At 49.0% G+C, this 17,763-nt stretch overlaps 4 protein-coding genes across 5 annotated transcripts; 3 read left to right on the top strand and 1 right to left on the bottom strand.

Annotated features, from left to right (window-relative positions):
• The first annotated feature begins 1,095 nt into the window (after nt 1–1,095).
• On the top strand, nt 1,096–17,467 carry LOC6532532. Of its 2 annotated transcripts, XM_002093242.3 has the most exons (19): nt 1,097–1,422; nt 7,236–7,372; nt 7,449–7,489; nt 7,713–8,012; nt 8,231–8,358; nt 8,656–8,760; nt 9,107–9,295; nt 9,376–9,506; nt 9,670–9,780; nt 10,395–10,489; nt 10,553–10,649; nt 10,710–10,802; nt 10,987–11,142; nt 11,207–13,214; nt 14,631–14,735; nt 14,811–14,992; nt 15,056–15,232; nt 15,287–15,609; nt 15,687–17,467. In XM_002093242.3, exons 1-19 carry the CDS (start codon nt 1,195–1,197, stop codon nt 17,252–17,254), a joined length of 6,174 nt encoding a protein of 2,057 aa, XP_002093278.2. In that variant the 5' UTR covers nt 1,097–1,194; the 3' UTR covers nt 17,255–17,467. The 2 variants fall into 2 exon arrangements, with proteins under 2 accessions (XP_039230906.1, XP_002093278.2); XM_039374972.2 differs by having other exon boundaries at nt 1,096–1,422; nt 10,395–10,649.
• Nucleotides 2,305–3,728, top strand: LOC6532535. The gene has a single exon (XM_002093245.4). It carries the CDS (start codon nt 2,445–2,447, stop codon nt 3,588–3,590), a length of 1,146 nt encoding a protein of 381 aa, XP_002093281.1. The 5' UTR covers nt 2,305–2,444; the 3' UTR covers nt 3,591–3,728.
• On the bottom strand, nt 3,854–4,698 carry LOC6532534 (serine protease 1). Its single transcript, XM_002093244.3, has one exon. It carries the CDS (start codon nt 4,658–4,660, stop codon nt 3,893–3,895), a length of 768 nt encoding a protein of 255 aa, XP_002093280.1. The 5' UTR covers nt 4,661–4,698; the 3' UTR covers nt 3,854–3,892.
• LOC6532533 (MORN repeat-containing protein 5) lies at nt 4,849–5,933 on the top strand. The gene has a single exon (XM_002093243.4). It carries the CDS (start codon nt 4,978–4,980, stop codon nt 5,842–5,844), a length of 867 nt encoding a protein of 288 aa, XP_002093279.1. The 5' UTR covers nt 4,849–4,977; the 3' UTR covers nt 5,845–5,933.
• Nucleotides 17,468–17,763: the final 296 nt, after the last annotated feature.

The following is a 17,763-nucleotide window of genomic DNA, read 5'->3' as shown; positions in this document are numbered from 1 at the left end:
AATGGAAAGGCATTGCATATCAGCGGGGCCAGCAGACAAGGATGTGCCAGGACATGGAGATGGGCATGGACATGGCGCCGGAGGAGCACGGTCCGCAGCAGGAGGGCTTGGCTCGTGTGGAATGGCTGTGCCAGCTAACAAGCGCATTCTGGCCAAGTGGGCGTGGCGCAGAGGAGATATCATCTACGCAAACTGGCATGGCCTCGACTTGGCAATACCCCCCACTGGGATGGACATATATTCACCGCTTTCGTCTGTATTTATGGGGAGTTATCCTTCGTCGAGAACTGTCGCTGGCAATGCTAAAACATTTATTGCTGGCAATTGATGTCCCTTTAAAAATAATAAAAAATATTTAAAAAATGCAACAAAACTGTAGTGTGTTTTAACTTAAAGTGGATTTTGGGATGCATGCTGTAATGCAATTTGTCAATCAAAAATACAAGTGTATGGCTTACATATTACATTATTTTAAACATACTTTTTAATGATTAAGAACATGGCACACCCGAGCAATGCTGGGTATCACAATTAGAACACAAAGTGAAGGCACCTTTTGTGCGCTCATAATTAAGGACACTAGCCAACGCAGCGCACTAATGGAAGGCGCAAAAATGTATAAAAATGAAAAGTGTATAAAAAACGTGAAAGTAAAAGTCAAAATGAAAAATGTTCGCTTTTCGCTCACATGGCGACTGCCACCTGCCACCTGCGACATGCGATATTTTGTGTTTTTGGGGCCGAGCTGTTGACACTTTTTGGGGCAGCGGCAGACATAATTACACAGAGGTAGGCCGCGATGTGACCCTGAAAGCAGGAAGTTCACTTTGCGTCATGTGAGACCGCGCAGTCGGCGGTGATAGACACGAGAAGCAGTTGAAAGTGCCGCGTGTCCTGTCCAACGTCATCGTCATCCAGTGGCCAAACTCGCAGGACTCGCAGGAGTCAGGAAAACGGAGACCGCGCACTCACATGGCACATTCATTGTCACTTATCGCGTGGGTGGCGCGCTTAATTCACATTTTATTTTCCAGCGCCCGTGGCTGCGCGCGTAATTGTTGCTTCAAAGTCCTGGCCAGGATCCGGATGTAGTCAGTTCGCGTTGGCGCTGCACGGCGGTCGTGTGTGCGCGGTGAATAATCGCGATTCGCAACGCGAGTGTGCATCTGTGAGTGTGTGCTCTCCATTTTGGCCATGCAAAACGACGAGGAACCAGCTGCAGCGGGTGCTTCGGGTCTGGGCAATGGGGAATCCTTGCGTAGTCCACCAGCCCCGGCTCCGCGTCGTCCCAAGCCGGGCATCCTGCGACTGGACATCGGCAAACCGCGACGCTCATCAGGTGGCTCCGTCGATTTCCGCTGCGTGGGCAGCAGCAGCAGCAATGGGAACACCAGTAACGTGGCCACTGGCGCCAACAGTGAGGTAAGTGAGCATGATTTACGGCCCATTCGGGAGTGCTTACGATTTGGCCTGGCCAACAACGACATGGTCTATATATCCGGGAAGGAAGGAGGTCAGGTGGCTACAGCAAGTGCCGCCACAGCCAATAGCCATAAACACCAATCGCACTTAACTGGCTTTCGCTTCTGGCTTCTGGCCGGGTTAAGCTATGCAGCTCGACCCGGTTGGCTGTTAAAATCATTTTTTTACAACCATCGGTGGACAGGTGGAGCTATTCTAAGGTCAATGCGGAAGTGGAATGCGCTTGACATGCATACTAATATGGTTCTTAGAAGAAAGTGAACTAAGAACCTTAGGAATATTTATAACTGCAAGGGTATATTTTTTGATTTGCTGCTTCCCGATGGCATTTTCAATTTAACTGCATTACAAATTCCGTATATTTGCATAATTAAAGTACTAACCTTTTCGACTCTTATCGATTCCGGGCTGTAAACGTTTCTAATGAACTCAATGCACATCAAGTGTGGTTTTCCTGGTTAGAGTTGCTAAAGCTAATTAGTATAATTTGGCCAACTCACTTTACATATGCATGCAAAATCACAGATCACCGGAGGTTTCTGCTTTATGGGAGTTAATAAACAAGTTAAATCACTTGGCTATTTAGGCAGCAGGTAGTTGCAAATAGCACGGCAAACTTGCCACTGCCACACAAGGGTATCCCACTGTTCATTAGGCCAGACATGCGACATTGGGCCAAAACCAAGTGGATGTGGATGGGCACACCCTGGACGACTCTGGGCTTGGACAGTGGGCGTTGGGCGGTGGGGCATCGTCGAGTGGGGCAAACATTTATTTAGTCATAAAGCTGATGCGTAATCTCAACAAGCCAGGCCATTCCAAGTGGGTCAGGAGTTTGTCAGTTGGCACGTTCGAGTTTGTTTGGTTGCTTCGACTACACACACAAAATTTCCCCTACCCCCCCCCTACAAACCAACCAACCAACCAAATACAGAGAGCCAAAAATAGTGGAGATAGCAGAAATGTCGCAGCTGAACAACACGGAGAGCACACAGCAGAGGCACTTCATCACGCGCAGCAGTTATGAGGGCGCCTGGGATAGGTTGGTGAATGTGATGGACGGATTTGGGAGCTACCGCTATCCGGATGGCAGCGAGTATCGGGGAAGGTTCCACCAGGGTCAGTTCCACGGCTATGGCCATCTGCGACTGGCCCAGCCGTACCGCTTTACGGTTAAGGGTGAGTTCGAGCACGGTCGCCTGGTGACAGTGGAGGACATGTGGTTCTCCGACGGCCTGCATGTGGATGGCAGATTTAATGGCATGATGCTGCAGTGCGATGAATGGGATTACCTGACGCCCAAGGATCGGCGTTATCATGCCGAGCGCCGTTATGGCCAACAGCCGGTGGGTCCAACTGCGTTTCTCACGTCCAAAATGCAGCCGAGGGATATTCCCGAACATTGCTATGATGTGGAGGAGGGTCTGTTCAACAGCAAGACCTGCTGGATGACGGACCGACCCAGTCCGCTGCACCACTTCATGTACGTGAGCTGCCAACAGGATAAGGATTGGATCCAGCTGAATTGCCGCAAGGCTAGAACCCCACGTATAGTCGAACCGCCTTCCGATTTTTGTCGCCGCATTATAGCCAACAATTTAGCCACGGAACGAGCCCAGTTGCGTAGCACCGCCATCTATGCACCCAATGGCCAAGTGGATCGGGAGCGCTACTTCCACAAGCTGACCAAGAAGCGGGGTGAGCCGAAGGAGCCGCTGGAGAACACTCCAAAGCGTCACCTGCCCGCCGACGATCCCGCCTGGGAGACGGAGATGTGTGTGCGTGCCTATGCCAGGATCTTGGAGAAACGGCAGAAGGATCAGCAGGAGCTCCAGCGTCTGTATCCCTGCGCCAAAGTGGAGAAGGTGCTGAAGCCACGCAGCTGGTCGAGCACCTCGGATGTGCGCAATCCGCAGTCGGGTGGCCCCTCCAGCTGCCAGACGGACAGCTTTGGCGAGGATGAACTGGACCTGAACATCGAGGACACCTACCGCTCGGCCAACAACATGATGCGAAAGCGGACGGCGGACAACATTCATGTGGTGCAATCCAATCTTATACGTCGAAATAGCTACATGGACATGACCCGTTCCATCTTCGAGTTGTAGATCCGCAGATCGATGTGTTTGTATACGTTTTTTTTTCTATTTAAAATTTAAGCTAATGAGCTCACAGTTTACTCTCTGAGAAAATGAGTGCAATGGCTTTGTACTCTGTAGAATAAAATTTAACGTTTTTTAAAGTTATCGCATTACTTTTTTATGAAACAAACATATTCGTTACAAAGTAATGAATCGAACCCAAAACCCATAACCTACGACTACTGGAATTTTCTTTGGCTAACAAAGTCGCTAATCATAAATAACACATCTTTGCAGGTATGGGACATTTTTATTATATTATTAACCCATTAGTAGGCAATTCCAGTCCGTTGACGGATCCAATCCAGTGCGCTGGTGATCCTAGCAAATCCAGCGGGCAATCCCAAGGTGCACCCGTTGGAGGCCACAAAGGCGGAAATGCCCACCACGGTGGAATCTTGCTTGGTGATCAGGGGACTGCCGGCATCGCCATAGCAAGTGGATCTGCCGTTGGGAGTACGGGTGCACAGGATCTGGTCGGAGACGGTGGTGGATCCATAGAAGGCCGCACATTCGTTGTTCGACATTATCTGTAGGTCGACGCACTGCAGCACATCGGTGAGTCCGTTGGTGAAGCTGGTCACTCCCCAGCCACAGACATTGGCCCACCAGTTCTCGTAGCGCTGGGATCGATTGTTCAGCGACGGCAGGGACGCTCGGTTGACCCGGTTGCTGAATCCAACTCGGGGAATTCGAACCAGGGCAAGATGCTGGTTACCCGTGACGTACGCACTGGTTCCCACCGTCACAGTGAACTGTGCCTGACTCAGCCTGGTGGCTCCAAAGTAGATGGTCACCCCGGAACTGCCCGTTAAACATTGAACGGATGTAAGGATCCAGGAGTCGCTTATAATTGTGCCACTGCACCAGATGTTGCTCTGCCCAAAGGCCATGCCCACCACATAGGGAGCCTGTCCTTCGTACGCGGGACTTCCATTGGTTATAATGTGATCAGGATGCTCGGGATCCTTTGGATCCTTCTTAGCAGCTGCGGCTGCGTAGAGCGTTAGACCCAGGAAAACTACCAAAAGCTTCATGATTCCAAGATGATTGTTGCCCAGTTTAACTGACTCGTTTATATAGAACTTCACCCAACTGACTGGGTAATTAGTCAATGTTCAGCAGAACATTAGTAAAATTTCTTTGATTATCTTCAGGGGTTTTACCCATAAATATTTGTTATGATTGTTAAGGTAAATTGCTCAAGAACTGCCTTGCCATTAGTGGAGTCATATTAGCTAGACAAAAACTGTTATAGCAAACATTTTGAACTGACATTTCAACAAATATTCACACAACTTAAAAATACTTCATTTCGGTACAAAATATAATATATAGAAGATATTTAAAAATCATGGAGTCGAAGACAGCGAAATCTCCAAGCATCACACAGGTAGATATCCTGCTGACTGGATCCAGATATGTTGGTCCCAGTGATGAGTTGGGCTTGCAGGAAATGGGTGTCTACATCTATCCGGATGGCACACGCTACACAGGAGAGTTCCTTAACAATCGTTTCCACGGAAAGGGCACCATTCAAACGCCGGATTCTTCGGGCGTTACCTTCCAAGTTACCCATCACAATGGCACACTGGTCTCGATCGATCAGTTGAACTTCAATGATGGTCTGCCCATGGACTTTGTTATGAAGGATCATTACACAATGAGTTTTAAGCCCTGGTCGTACTGCACCTCGGAGGATCGCCGATTTTACCAGGAGACCAAGGGACCGATTGATGCTGTCGGTCCAAATAAGTTCCAGTCCAAGGACGGACCAAATCCCCTCAATCTCGGTCGCAACATCTTCGATCTGGGCTTCGGACTGCTGGGCAATCGTGGCTTTATGTTGGACACAAAGGCGTTTAACAACCAGAGTATATATCTGGGGTGTCGGGAGGCCCGTCGCTGGATCCGGGAGAACTGTGCCCATGGACCGCTGAGCAAGCGTCACCTCAAGCAGAAGGTATTGGCGCGTTTTGCCCGTGAGATCATCCGGAACAATCAGGAGAATGCTGGCTGCAGTCGTAAGGAGTTCATGACCGAAATCCACCCTTGTCAGCGGCCCACTAGCTTGGAGAGCTTCGGTTCGGAGCGTCTCCATCTGGGCAGCACCACGGACTCCAGCTCCTCGGAGGCTCAGGCCATGCTGTTGCCTCCTAAGGACTTCCATGCCAAATGGACAAGAGAGCGGAGCGAGAGCGGCGTGTGCCGCATCAACTGATTGTTTGTTTCATCGAATTTTCGTTACTTTCGCTTCCACTTTTCATGTGGCCTTAAATTAATATATTGTAAATCGTTGGTTGACCCACATTCTGTGACCAACGCCTCGATGTTAGGAGCCCAAGATTTATGGCCAAATCGCGAAAACTGCAGCCGAACATGGAAATCCACTTAGGCCTAAAGGCGTGTGCTTTGCTCTTTGTTACTGGGTCATCCATCGGTTCCATGGCGGCATTGAACCTCAGCTTGAATGTTACCTTAAACCTGGAAAATTCTAAAAATTGAGGCCTAGGCCACCGGCACAGCGGGTAATGAACCCATAATCGCCGAACATTATGCTACACGTGCTCGGGGGCGTAGAGATAAATTTGATGTTAATTTAGCCAGCCAATCCATTTAATTAAAAGGGACGAAAATGAAATCAGAGAAAGTGAAAGGCAAAGGCAAAACACAGAAAACACAATGAAGACCAGCAAAACATATATTTCAATAGTGGGCGCTCCCCCAGAAAAAAGCACACAAGCCCACACACAAGCAAGTGGATAAAAGCCGGGAAAAACCTAGAATTTCGCGATTTTCTTTATCAACCCTTGCATGTTTGATTTTCATTTACATGGCCGGGCCAAGAATACAAGGTGACTCACTATCACATACACACAAGCGCCATCTAAATGGACATTCGAAGTCCTGGCTGGTTACGCCCGGATACGGCGTTGTTATCACATGCCGTTGGCGATTTTTACACTCATTCGTCTTCGTTCCAACTGGGCGAGGAAGTCAGCCATTCGGTCCCGGACTCTCGGACTCTCGGACTCCCGATCCCCTCTAGCCATCACCCAGTCGCAATGTCCTGGCGCATGTCCATGTAAATTCCTTCAGAGTGTGTGCGTTTGTGTGGGTTTTGGGCACGTTTTGGCTTTGATAAGTTGCCCAACACGCGGGCGGGGTGTTCGTTCTTCATTCATATTCATTCATTATTAGAAAAATTTAAGTTTCACCTGTCTGTGTGAGGTCCTTCGTGGTCGCCGTCCCTTTGGATCATGATGGTCTTTTCCTGCCTGGCCAGCACGGCCAGCCAGCTAAGCCGTTCAGTCTGCGCACAAGGCTGCTCCAAAGCACTTCGGCTTACAACTGGCTAACTGACTAACTTGGCCAAATCGGGAGCAAAAAGTGCTAGCTTGTCCATTACCATTGAAGAGATTTTCTTTGAGGGCACCAGAAGAGATCTAACCATAAATTTGCACAGCAGTGGAATTAATAAATAAGCAACTAACAGTGAAGGTCACTCCACCTCCACACGCAAAGAGTAGCAGTGTGATTTGAGTAATTAGCTGTCCCAGAGCAGCACTTGAAAATTCGTTGAGTGAAGCTCTTGCCATCGTCCATTCGTAGAACAACTCGGGAGTCACCTCGCCACATCAACTTTCTGTGACCTGGGCACCGCCATGCGACTTGGATAGAGGTGGCTGGCAAATGCAGAGCAGCGCCGATGCGAAGAGGGAATTCTACAAAGGACAACGGGGCAGGAGGTGAGTCCTTTAAGGGGATACTTCAGACTACGAGCTACTACCTCCGTCGCTGTGTTTCTATCTGTTTCTTTTAAAGAACTGCGTCACAGGAGGAACACAGATCCTACGAATTAAACGGTACGCAACATCTATCTACTTAAATATACATCATTTATATCAGCCATAATAGTAGTATGCTTTTGTGAATATTATGTAAATATAAATGTAATTTATATTATCCACTAAGTATTAAGTACCTACACATTTTTTAGTACTTTGCTTTAAATTCTTTTCATACAAATCAATAAGTCAAGTAAGAGTTTAATATAAAGTAACCATTTAATGACCGCCCCCACTCCAGATTTCCCACTGCAAAACCAGAGCAGTGACGCCGAGAGCTGCCACCAGGAGCCCCACTTCGCCCACCAGCAGCGTCCGCCAGGAATCGGAATCGGATTCGACGAGGATGGCGGCGGCGGCGACATTGACGATGAGGAGAGCTACACAATTTCCGTATCGGCAATAATGCAGAGACGTGCCAGTGTGCGCGGCTATCGGGGCAAACGCGGCAGTCGGAGTTCGAGACGTGCATCCAGTCCCATGGATCACGTGCTGGACAGTGTGGAGCGGCGACGCTCCAGTGTCTATACGACAAGTTCAGGCAAGTCCGTGTACCCATAAGTGTTCGTAGCAGATTTCGTTTAGTTAACGAGCGGAATGCTCCCCGGTTCTCCTCGGTCCTCAAGTGGCGGCTAATCAACGTCTGGGGGCCTGTTTTTCGTAATTTTTCATGCTACGTGCGGAACGTTTTGATGGTGTGGCATACGGGGCGTATGTGTAATCTGTTTGCCTTGCCTTGACTTTCGTTTCACTTTGCAGAGGAGGGCACCAATCAGGAGTCGACGCAAGAGCAAATCTTTGAGAACATCCGCCTGCACAAGGAGGTCATACAGTCGGTGAAGCTACAGCCATGGCCCATCCGCAAGAAGCTCAAGCTGGTGCGGCAGGTGGGTGTCGTCCACTCCACACGCTTTTCTAGATGGGAGTGGAATTGGTTTGGGGGATTTCGCCCAAAACTGGGCGCGTTCGTTTTCACGCCGCTTGTCAGGTCGTTGAAAATGTTACGAGCGCTTTTTCTTCCTTGCCAGGACCAAACCACCCCGAACACTCATCAAATTCTGAGCCAAACTTTTCGATTTCATTCACACACAAACACTCTTTATCTCCCATCTTTCGCTACACCCTGGAATTTTTAATGATGTTTGGACTTTGCGGATCCTGCGGCTCCTTCGATGTGTTGACAGGCCAAAACATATGTGGCACGCCACGAGGGCGCGCTCCAGGAGCGCTTCGCCATGTCACGCAGCACCAGAGACTTGTGGGCGAGGTTTAAAATTTTAATGGCGGCAGTAAGTGATTTTGTTACCCCCTTTTCTCTCTCTTTTTGTTTTTTTTTTTTTGTGGTTTTTCCCTCAACGGAAACGCCTGCAGAATGCGAAATGCAACGGGCCCAAGGCGAATGTCACCCAAGCCGAGCAAAAAATATTTATGTTTACACAATTTATGGGCCACTTTCCGGTCGAAGAGGGACGAACATTCAATAAATCCCCACTATTCGCATAGTTCAACGAGCTATGTGTAGTAGTAAGCCCCATGGCATTCTCGCTGCTGGGCGACCAATTAAAATACGAACTTGTGCCGGCTGCCATTCCTTTCAAGAAATAAATCCTTTCTTGCATCCGACGTCTTGTGCAGCGATGGCGACACTGGAAACGGGAGACGGCCAGCTTCCTCACCGTCCTCATTCCCTGGGAGCTGCGCATCAAGGAAATCGAATCGCACTTCGGCTCCGGCGTGGCCTCCTACTTTACATTCCTGCGATGGCTTATGTGGGTCAATATCATGATTGCCATTCCGCTGGTCGCCTTCGTCATTGGCCCCGAGGTGAGTGTCCGCAGAAGTAGCCAATTCGTTTGGCACACACACTTTACACCCATTTATGTATCCGCTTGGCATTGTTCCAGTACTTTGCCACAAAGCACGGCGAAACGGATCCCAGGAAAAGGATGTCCGACCCGGAGGCTCGGGTGGCCGGCAATCTTTTCACGTTCTGGGAGTTCGAGGGATACCTCAAATATTCACCTATGTTTTATGGGTAAGCCACTTGTTTGCGAGACTCCTTTTTGGTTGGGCAAGTGCTGAGCTGCTCTTGCAAGTCAGTCTGTTATATATTTATACTTATTTTTTGGGTATGAGAGCTCTATTAATTGCTGGCAATATCCCCATATCATAGCTTCCCCTGTTTTCCTATCCCCCAGATACTATTCAAGCACATCCGGCATTAGCACGTCCGGATATAAGCTGCCCTTGGCCTATTTCCTTACCGCCGTTCTGGTCTACATCTACAGCTTTGTGGCCACGTTAAGGAAGTGAGTATGATGGGAGCACTGGGAAATAGGGGCCAAGGGGTCATGGGGTCATGGGTATGGGTCCCAGTTTTGGGTAGGCACTTCATTAAGTTCCTGGTCATCGAAGCCGCAAAAAGCAAACTAAATGCCAGAATGCTCGTTAATTAATTAAACAACTCTGAAGCGCTGATTAAATAATACAAATCTTGGCCACGAGGCGTGTCTGGGGGCCTGAAAAAGTTTCTACGCCTCGAAATAATCAAAGGAAAAAGCATTGGCCATTATGATTTACGCACGCACACAACCAGACACGTGCTCCAAAAGGGGGCGGGTAGCGTGGTGGGGGGCGGGGCAGGAAACGGAAACGGCAAAACGCCATTTTGACCGTTGGGCGTCTGACACGCTTAAATGGCTTTGTCGGCATTATGCTGATTTCGTAATTGAACAAAGCAGCAATGTCAACAGTGAGCAGTCGGCACTGACCTTTCCATTTGGCCACTTTTGCCACTTTTGCGGGTCACGTGCTCAACGTGCGTGGATTAACCGAATTGCAATGCTATCCGGCATTCAAAATGGGAATTGCCGGGATTTCAGAACAAATTATGGCTAAATTTCCTCTTTCGATACTTGGACAGAATGGCGGAAAACTCGCGCAACTCGAAACTTTCCTCGAAGGACGACGAGTGCGTCTTCTCGTGGAAGCTCTTCACCGGCTGGGACTTTATGATTGGTAAGTGGGCGGCGTCAGTGGCGCAACGAGCTGCCATCATCACAAGTTTTGCATCTCCCACAGGACACGCGGAAACGGCACACAATCGCATCGCATCCGTAGTCGTGGGCTTCAAGGAGGCGCTGCTGGAGGAGGCGGAGAAAAAGAAGGATAATCGCAAGTAAGTCGCGGCCAACTGAAGCTATTTACTTACCATAATCGATACGCCATGTCCTTTCAGCTGGCGCGTCATACTCCAGAGGATCCTGGTCAATATCCTGGTGATGGGGCTGCTGGGCTTGTCGGGAGCCACGGTGGTGCTGCTGGTTAATCAGTAAGTGGATTGGGGAAATGAAGATTGAAGAAATGCGCAGAAAAATAGTGATGTAAATTCCTTGATAAATATTTAAGAACTGCTTTACCTGTTTTAATGGGAAATTAAATATGTATAAGAATATAGGAAATGGCTTACTTCACAATTTAAAATTGGCATCTGCTGAAATCATTTTTATTTACAGCTCAGAGGATTTGGCCAAGCATGACAACTGGCTGAGCCGCAATGCGGTGAACGTGACCATGACCCTGCTCTCCTTCTTCCTGCCCATGATATTCGAGGCACTGGGTCTGTTCGAGAACTGGCATCCCAGGCAGCAGCTGCGTTTGCAACTGGCTCGGTGAGGGATAACCAGTGCTAATCATAAATAATTGCACATAACTGAGGTGACCCCTACTTTGCAGCATTATGATCCTCAACATGTTGAATTTGTACTCGCTGATGTTCTCCTTCATCTACAAGATCAACAGTAAGGAGAAGCCGCTGCAGATGTTGAAACTGGAGAACGAAACAAACACCATGGAGCTGAAGCATCTACTTAGTTCGATTGAGGCTCTGAGGGCCATGACCCCCACAACTTCGCTATATGGTGAAAGCACTTCGGATGGGCTGTTCGATGATTCCACCTCGACTGCAAGTTGGGGTGAGGATGCTGGTGGCCTCTTTTCGACCACAGCCGCTGCCACCCTAATCTCCACCACCGTGCAGCGTCTGAAGTGCTATAACATGACTGTAAAATGCTCAAAGCTGCGGCGCAACATCATCAGTCGCAAGAACTTGGCCACCACCTTGATGGTTCTCAACCTGACAACACCAGCCATGGTGCCACCAACCTTACCAACCACATTGCCTACTACACTACCTACGACATTACCTACGACATTACCTACGACATTACCTACGACATTACCTACGACATTACCTACGACAATACCTACTACATGGCCTACTACATTGCCCTCCACATTAGCCACCACAACACCGACGACTTCAAGTGTTTGGACAACCACAGAGCCAACCACTTCGACAACAACAACGACATCACCTTGGACAACTCTACCGCCCTCGACAACAACCACTGCGGCAACCACAACGACTGAAGGAGCCACTACAACCACAGAAGCACCAACCACAACCACACTTGCACCAACCACAACCACACATAAGATCACCACAGTCGAAATTAATAGTACAATACCAGATACTACAAAACCCATAACCAATATGTCATCTCCGGAAACACCTATTAATACTGAAAGTCCAAACTCAACAACAAACTCTGCAACTTCAAGCACAATAGCAGCCATAACAAATACCACCAGCTTGCCACTAAGCAGCACCACCAGAGTAACGACAACCACAACCACGGAGAAACCACAGCGAGAGGATAACTTTATCTACACCACCGGAGATGATGAGGGCTCCTATGACTATGGCAGCGATTCCACATCAGACGCTCCGGATAATTATAGCTACTCCGATATAACGGATTACTCCTCGGAACCATCGGAAATTGAGGATTTTGATGAACAAGAAAGCACTGATCAGGCAGACGATCCTCTGGCCAAAGTTTTGGAGCAAGTCGATGAAAATGGGACCAAAAGCCGCAGGAAAAGGGCATTGCCCGAATCACCATTCCTTACCAGCAAGTACAGCAGGCGACATCGTAACGGTTCCGCCGTCATAGCTGCACAACCAGGAGAAACCACTGAATCGGGGAATTCTACACCTAGTCGGTGGCCCTTTAATTGGGCATCCTTCAGACAAACCACACCGGCAGCCACCACAACAAAAAGAGTTCCTAGTGGATTTCTAACCAAGGAGGAGTGGGAAAGACGCCGGCGACTCAAGAGCAGAAGTACCACAACTACAAGTACCACCAGCACCACCACAACTACAAGAAGACCCAGGTGGAGATACCGAACCACGACTACTGAACTTACCAGCACCACCGAGGAGCAGTCCTCAACAACGGAGAGTTCCACTGAGTCATCGAGTCCAGAGAGCACCACCAATGCCTTCGAAAGCAGCAGTAGCACCACCGCAGAAGATGAATACAGCACCACAGAGGGAACGGAGAATAGACCCTACTATGTGGGCTATGTGGACATATCGGAATTGGGGAGTACCATCTACTACGATGGAGACAGCGAGTTCCTGGAGGAGTGTGTGATTACCATTTGCCCCAAAGGCGATGACATTTTGGGCAGCACCACCGAGAATCCGGATAGCACCACCCAGAGCAGCGACTCCAAGCAGCTAACCACGGTGAAACTCACGCCGCTGGAGCGGAAACAGAAGCGTCTGAAGGAAGTGCAGCTGGCGATTAAGCAAATACAAACCAATCTGACAACCATGTGCTGGGAAACCTCCTTGGGCCAGGAGCTCTCCAAAGTCATCGTATTCGACGGGGTGAGTGCGGTTACGGGGGTTCCCCTTTTTACTCAGCAGTTCAAAATGAAATTTATCACCATGAGCTGCTGCTATCAATTTCCCTGGGCTGCCAGCTCGGAAGCCACTGCCTCTGTATCAGAATCTATTTAGACTTAAATATGATTGAACTCAAATGGGAGTTGCTCGGAGCTTTCTGGGCGTGAAAGCCCGTTTAGCTAAATTATCCGGAAAATTTAACGCAAAATTTGTCTTCCGCCTCTGCACTTGAGTACTCTTCGTCTTCCTTTCTTTTCTTTTATTTTTTTTCATTTTTTGAAGGGGCGCCTCCGTTTTGAAGGGGCTATGGGAATTTTGAAAATCAAATTTTTGCGCTCGTCTAGCAAAACCGAAATCCACTTGACTTAAAAGGCCAAACGATTTGAGCAAGAAAAAGGCAAAATAGCAGCAATGCGAAAGGCATTTTATCATAATAATCGCTCTCGGGAGTCCTTTTCCCAATTGATGCGGAGCTCAGCTGGTGGCCGGAACAGGAATTGGAACAGAAACTTGGTAACTTGGTAACTTGGGACTCGCTCTTCGATTTCCAGTCAAAAATTTACATAAGCCATAAGCATGATTGTGAACTTTGGCCCCGTCGAATGGCAACTTTTATTTGGCTATTTGCCACGTCGAGTGTCGATTGCCATCCCATTGGGCCGTGAACTTTTAGTCTAATCGTAAACAAATTCATGGAATTGCAAAAGTTTTCAAGGTCAGCCAGGCACTTTTGAGATAAGCATACGGTGTAGATAGCCCACCGAAGTCAATAACCCTATTGGTAGTAGACATCTCAATCCATGGGATTACATGCCCTTTTATTTCGTACTTAGCATCTGTCCGACATTCTTGTAAACTCCGTGTGTCGTGCTTTTGCTTGGAAATCCCGAAAAAAATAAGAGACATGGGTCCCGTGCTCGATTTGATTATGCGAGGCCCCCAAACATGGCGTACATAATCTCTATTAAACGATTTAAGCACATAAATTAGGCAAGTTACGGGCCGGGCTTAAACGCATTTATGCTTTACGCATAACAAAATACGGAGGCGATGGGAAATTGGGTTTGGATGCCCAACCAGAGTGCACATCCACATCCGCATGCTCATCCTCATCCACCTCCACATAACATCTACATCTCCATCGCATTCGGGTTTCGAATCGAAACTTGGGGCACGTGTTCGTGCATGAATTTCGACCACAGAATCGAGAAGGTAAATTCAGACGTAATCTAGAATTGAAGGCGGTACAATATCGGATATGCAACGATCCGGATTACGTGTGGCTACTTTTAAGCGCCAGCATCCGGCTACCGAGTTCATTACAAAGCTCTTATTTAACCCCAACCCACTTCTCAACCGTATCTCTTGCCACCTCAAAACCGAATTCAATCCAAAAAGCTGATGTCCATTGTGGCGCCGCTGTGCATCGACTTTCTGCGCGCCCTCTTCGTGCGGTATGTCAATCAAAACTGGTGCTGGGACATGGAGAAGACCTTTCCCCAGGTGAGCAGACGATGCCATCCGGTTTTCGGGTGTCCGTGGTGGTGACTAATGTGAGGCTTTGTTGTCGCTCCGCAGTACGGTGACTTCAAGATAGCCGAGAACATCCTGACGTTGATTAATAACCAGGGCCAAGTGTGGATGGGCATATTCTTCTCGCCGGGCCTGGTGCTCATCAACCTGGTCAAATTGATGATCATGATGTACTTCCGCTCGTGGATAGTGCTCACCTGCAATGTGCCGCACGAGGTGGTGTTCAAGTAAGTGGTCTCATCTGGTCTCATCTGGTGGCGGCAACTCGTTGTAATCCGTAATCCTTGCAGGGCCTCCAAATCGAACAACTTCTACCTATCGCTGTTGTTGACCATGCTCTTCCTTTGTGTCCTGCCTGTGGGCTATGCGATTGTCTGGCTGCGCCCCTCCTGGCATTGTGGACCCTTCTCGGAGTACAACAGGATAGCTGAGTTCATTACCAACACAACGCGGAATGCTCTGCCAAAGTAAGTTTTTAAGTCGAATGAAAAGGATTTTTATCATGATTCAAAACTTTCCAGACAACTCCACGAACCCCTGGACTATCTGACCTCCTCGAGCACTGTGATTCCACTGCTCCTGCTGCTTATCCTCATCATATACTACCTGGTTTCGCTAACTGGCGCCCTCCGCGAAGCCAACCAGGACCTGCGCACCCAACTACAAAAGGAACGCGAGGAGGAGCGCAAGAAGATCTTCAAGGTGCCGGAGGTCAAGCAGGCGGAACCAACGGCCACCACGCTGACAAATCGCTGGCGCAAAGTTCTCGAAGCCAGCTCACCGGTTACACCCACCCAACCACCCGATTTCGATACGGAGGAGTACAAAAATCAAGCCCGAAAAGGTAAGCCCTGTCAAGACAGAGATTTAAGATTTAAGTTCACAACTCATTTAATTCGCTTTTACATTCCCTGCACATAGAGCTAATCTCACGCATCATGAAGAAGGCGTTGCGCAAGGGGTCCGCCACGTCGGAAGAGGATTCGTTTGTGCGGCGCGATGACGATGACACGGACACCGAGCACCAGGATTCCCTGCCCCACGACGAGGAGGCCAAGGACAAACGGTTCGGCCTGTCGCGATTGCAGCAAATCCGGCGTACCCGCAAACCATCGCTGGTGGACATCGTGCAGATTGCCAAGCAGGAGCGGGCACGAGCGGGATCCATTGTGGCCGGAACCAGCTCTGCTGGAACTGGCAATTTTCCCGTAAAGGAGACGCATCCAAAGAGCCGCTTCAAAGTGGAGAAACATGAGCGCAAGGATAGGGGCAGCATGAAGGACAAAAAGGACACCAGGCACAGGCAGCCACAGCAGCAGCCGCCGCCCTATGAATCGCCCAAGGACAACGAACATGATCCGGATACAAATTCAAGGATTGTCAGTGAACGCCGCGCCAGCTTACTACGGCGCCACAAGGAGCAGGCCGAGGGAGAGGAGCCGCCCACCACCCCAGAAGCACCACAAACACCCATCTCGCCAGCAGAGCCAGTGGTACCAGTGGCGCCCGAGGAATCCACACCCGAAACGCCCACGTTGGCCAAAAGCAAATTCCACATAGTTGATGAAAAAAAACCGCCGCAGGAGCTGGAAGATAAACCCTTGCCGACAACCAAGGAGAGTGGCGGCGGTAGTGGCGTTGGAAGTTTGGGCAAGTTCAAGTTCCGTAAGCACAAATTCAAGTCAAATAATGTGGCTGCCGCCAAGCCGGAGCCCGAGGTGTTCAAGTTCGACGAGCGGAGTGTGGAAAGGAGCACGGATGTGCCAGCAGCTCCCGCCGCAGAGCACCTAAACAGCGAGCTGTCCGGCACTGAGGAGCAGGAACGAAGTCTGCCCTCACCCACTCCCAGTCAGGGTCAGGGCCACCACCAGCGGCAATTGTCCGTGCTTTCCCGGCAAGGTCGCAAGAAGATCGGCAACCTGTTGGCCCTGGTTCGTGAGGCAGTCAATCTCAAGAAGGACGATGTGGAGCAGCCGGGCTCGGATGAGTCGCCGGGTCCCACGACGCCCACCTATTTGGCATACACACCGCCGCCACCACCATCAGTATTGTCCAGCGTGTCCAGTTCGACGGCCTTGGAAATGCCACCTACTCCCGAACCGGAATCGCCCACGCCCAGTGCACCACTGCACTTTGGCAGCAGCACATCCTCCCGTCCGCCTAGCAAGCCACCCAAGCCTCCAGTGGTGCCCGCCTCCACCACTGCTCCAACGGCCACCATCGATGACCTGGAGGAACTGGATACAGCCGGTCCAATAACGTTTCCCAAACGCAGCGATTCCCATCGCCGTCGCACCATGAGACAGGATTCACAGAGCTCCGTCTGGTCGGATAACATACCCACAATTACCATAAGCACCACCGGCAGCGATGAGTGCATCGTGGATGCTGCTGCTCCACAAAATGGACTTCCCGAGCCGCGGAGTGCTTCCCCGGAGCCCACGGTCAACATTATAAAGATTGACATTGAGAATGAGCAGAAGGAATGATGTACCTACCGAAGAAGTGCCTTGAACACCAGATTGTCTTCTTAAATAAACATATTAGCATTCTTCCTACTTACTATTCACTTACTACTTAGCTTGAATCTTGTTCTTCAGAATATAAAAAGAAATCTTTCGATCCTTACGAAATAATGATGTTTCATTCATTAGCTTATTTCCGTAAAAAGTAACAATAAACTACATACAATTTGCACACAATTTAAATGTGTTTTTCTTCACTTTTGATATTTATTTTTTGACCTCGAATTTATGTGCGTTAAATAATTTGAAATTAAATAACGCGCCAAGTTTAGTATTGCAAAACACCATGGCAAGCAGTGTGTGCAAGCAGTGCCTTACAGTTCCAAATGTGGCCACACTGTCGTGGCGCCACTCAGTTCAAATAGAATATTTAAAACATTTGAATAGGAAATTGAAAAATGGCTCCAAAAAAAAAATATAATTATACCATTAAATAAAAATTCCTCACCACATTTATTAATATATATATTTTA

The sequence above is a fragment of the Drosophila yakuba genome, chromosome 3L (assembly GCF_016746365.2).
Source record: "Drosophila yakuba strain Tai18E2 chromosome 3L, Prin_Dyak_Tai18E2_2.1, whole genome shotgun sequence".
NCBI classification, from domain to species: domain Eukaryota; kingdom Metazoa; phylum Arthropoda; class Insecta; order Diptera; family Drosophilidae; genus Drosophila; species Drosophila yakuba.
The sequence above is the reverse complement of the archived record's forward strand: the minus strand, read 5'-3'. Positions and strand labels throughout refer to the sequence as shown.

Excerpts from the sequence above, each read along its gene's own strand:
- LOC6532534 (XM_002093244.3), bottom strand. The coding sequence starts at position 4,660 with ATGAAGCTTTTGGTAGTTTTCCTGGGTCTAACGCTCTACGCAGCCGCA.
- LOC6532533 (XM_002093243.4), top strand. The coding sequence starts at position 4,978 with ATGGAGTCGAAGACAGCGAAATCTCCAAGCATCACACAGGTAGATATC.
- LOC6532535 (XM_002093245.4), top strand. The coding sequence starts at position 2,445 with ATGTCGCAGCTGAACAACACGGAGAGCACACAGCAGAGGCACTTCATC.
- LOC6532532 (XM_039374972.2), top strand. The coding sequence starts at position 1,195 with ATGCAAAACGACGAGGAACCAGCTGCAGCGGGTGCTTCGGGTCTGGGC. Across the intron at positions 1,423-7,235 it reads CCACTGGCGCCAACAGTGAG|AACAACTCGGGAGTCACCTC; the intron begins GTAAGTGAGCAT and ends GTCCATTCGTAG. Across the intron at positions 8,359-8,655 it reads AGCTCAAGCTGGTGCGGCAG|GCCAAAACATATGTGGCACG; the intron begins GTGGGTGTCGTC and ends ATGTGTTGACAG.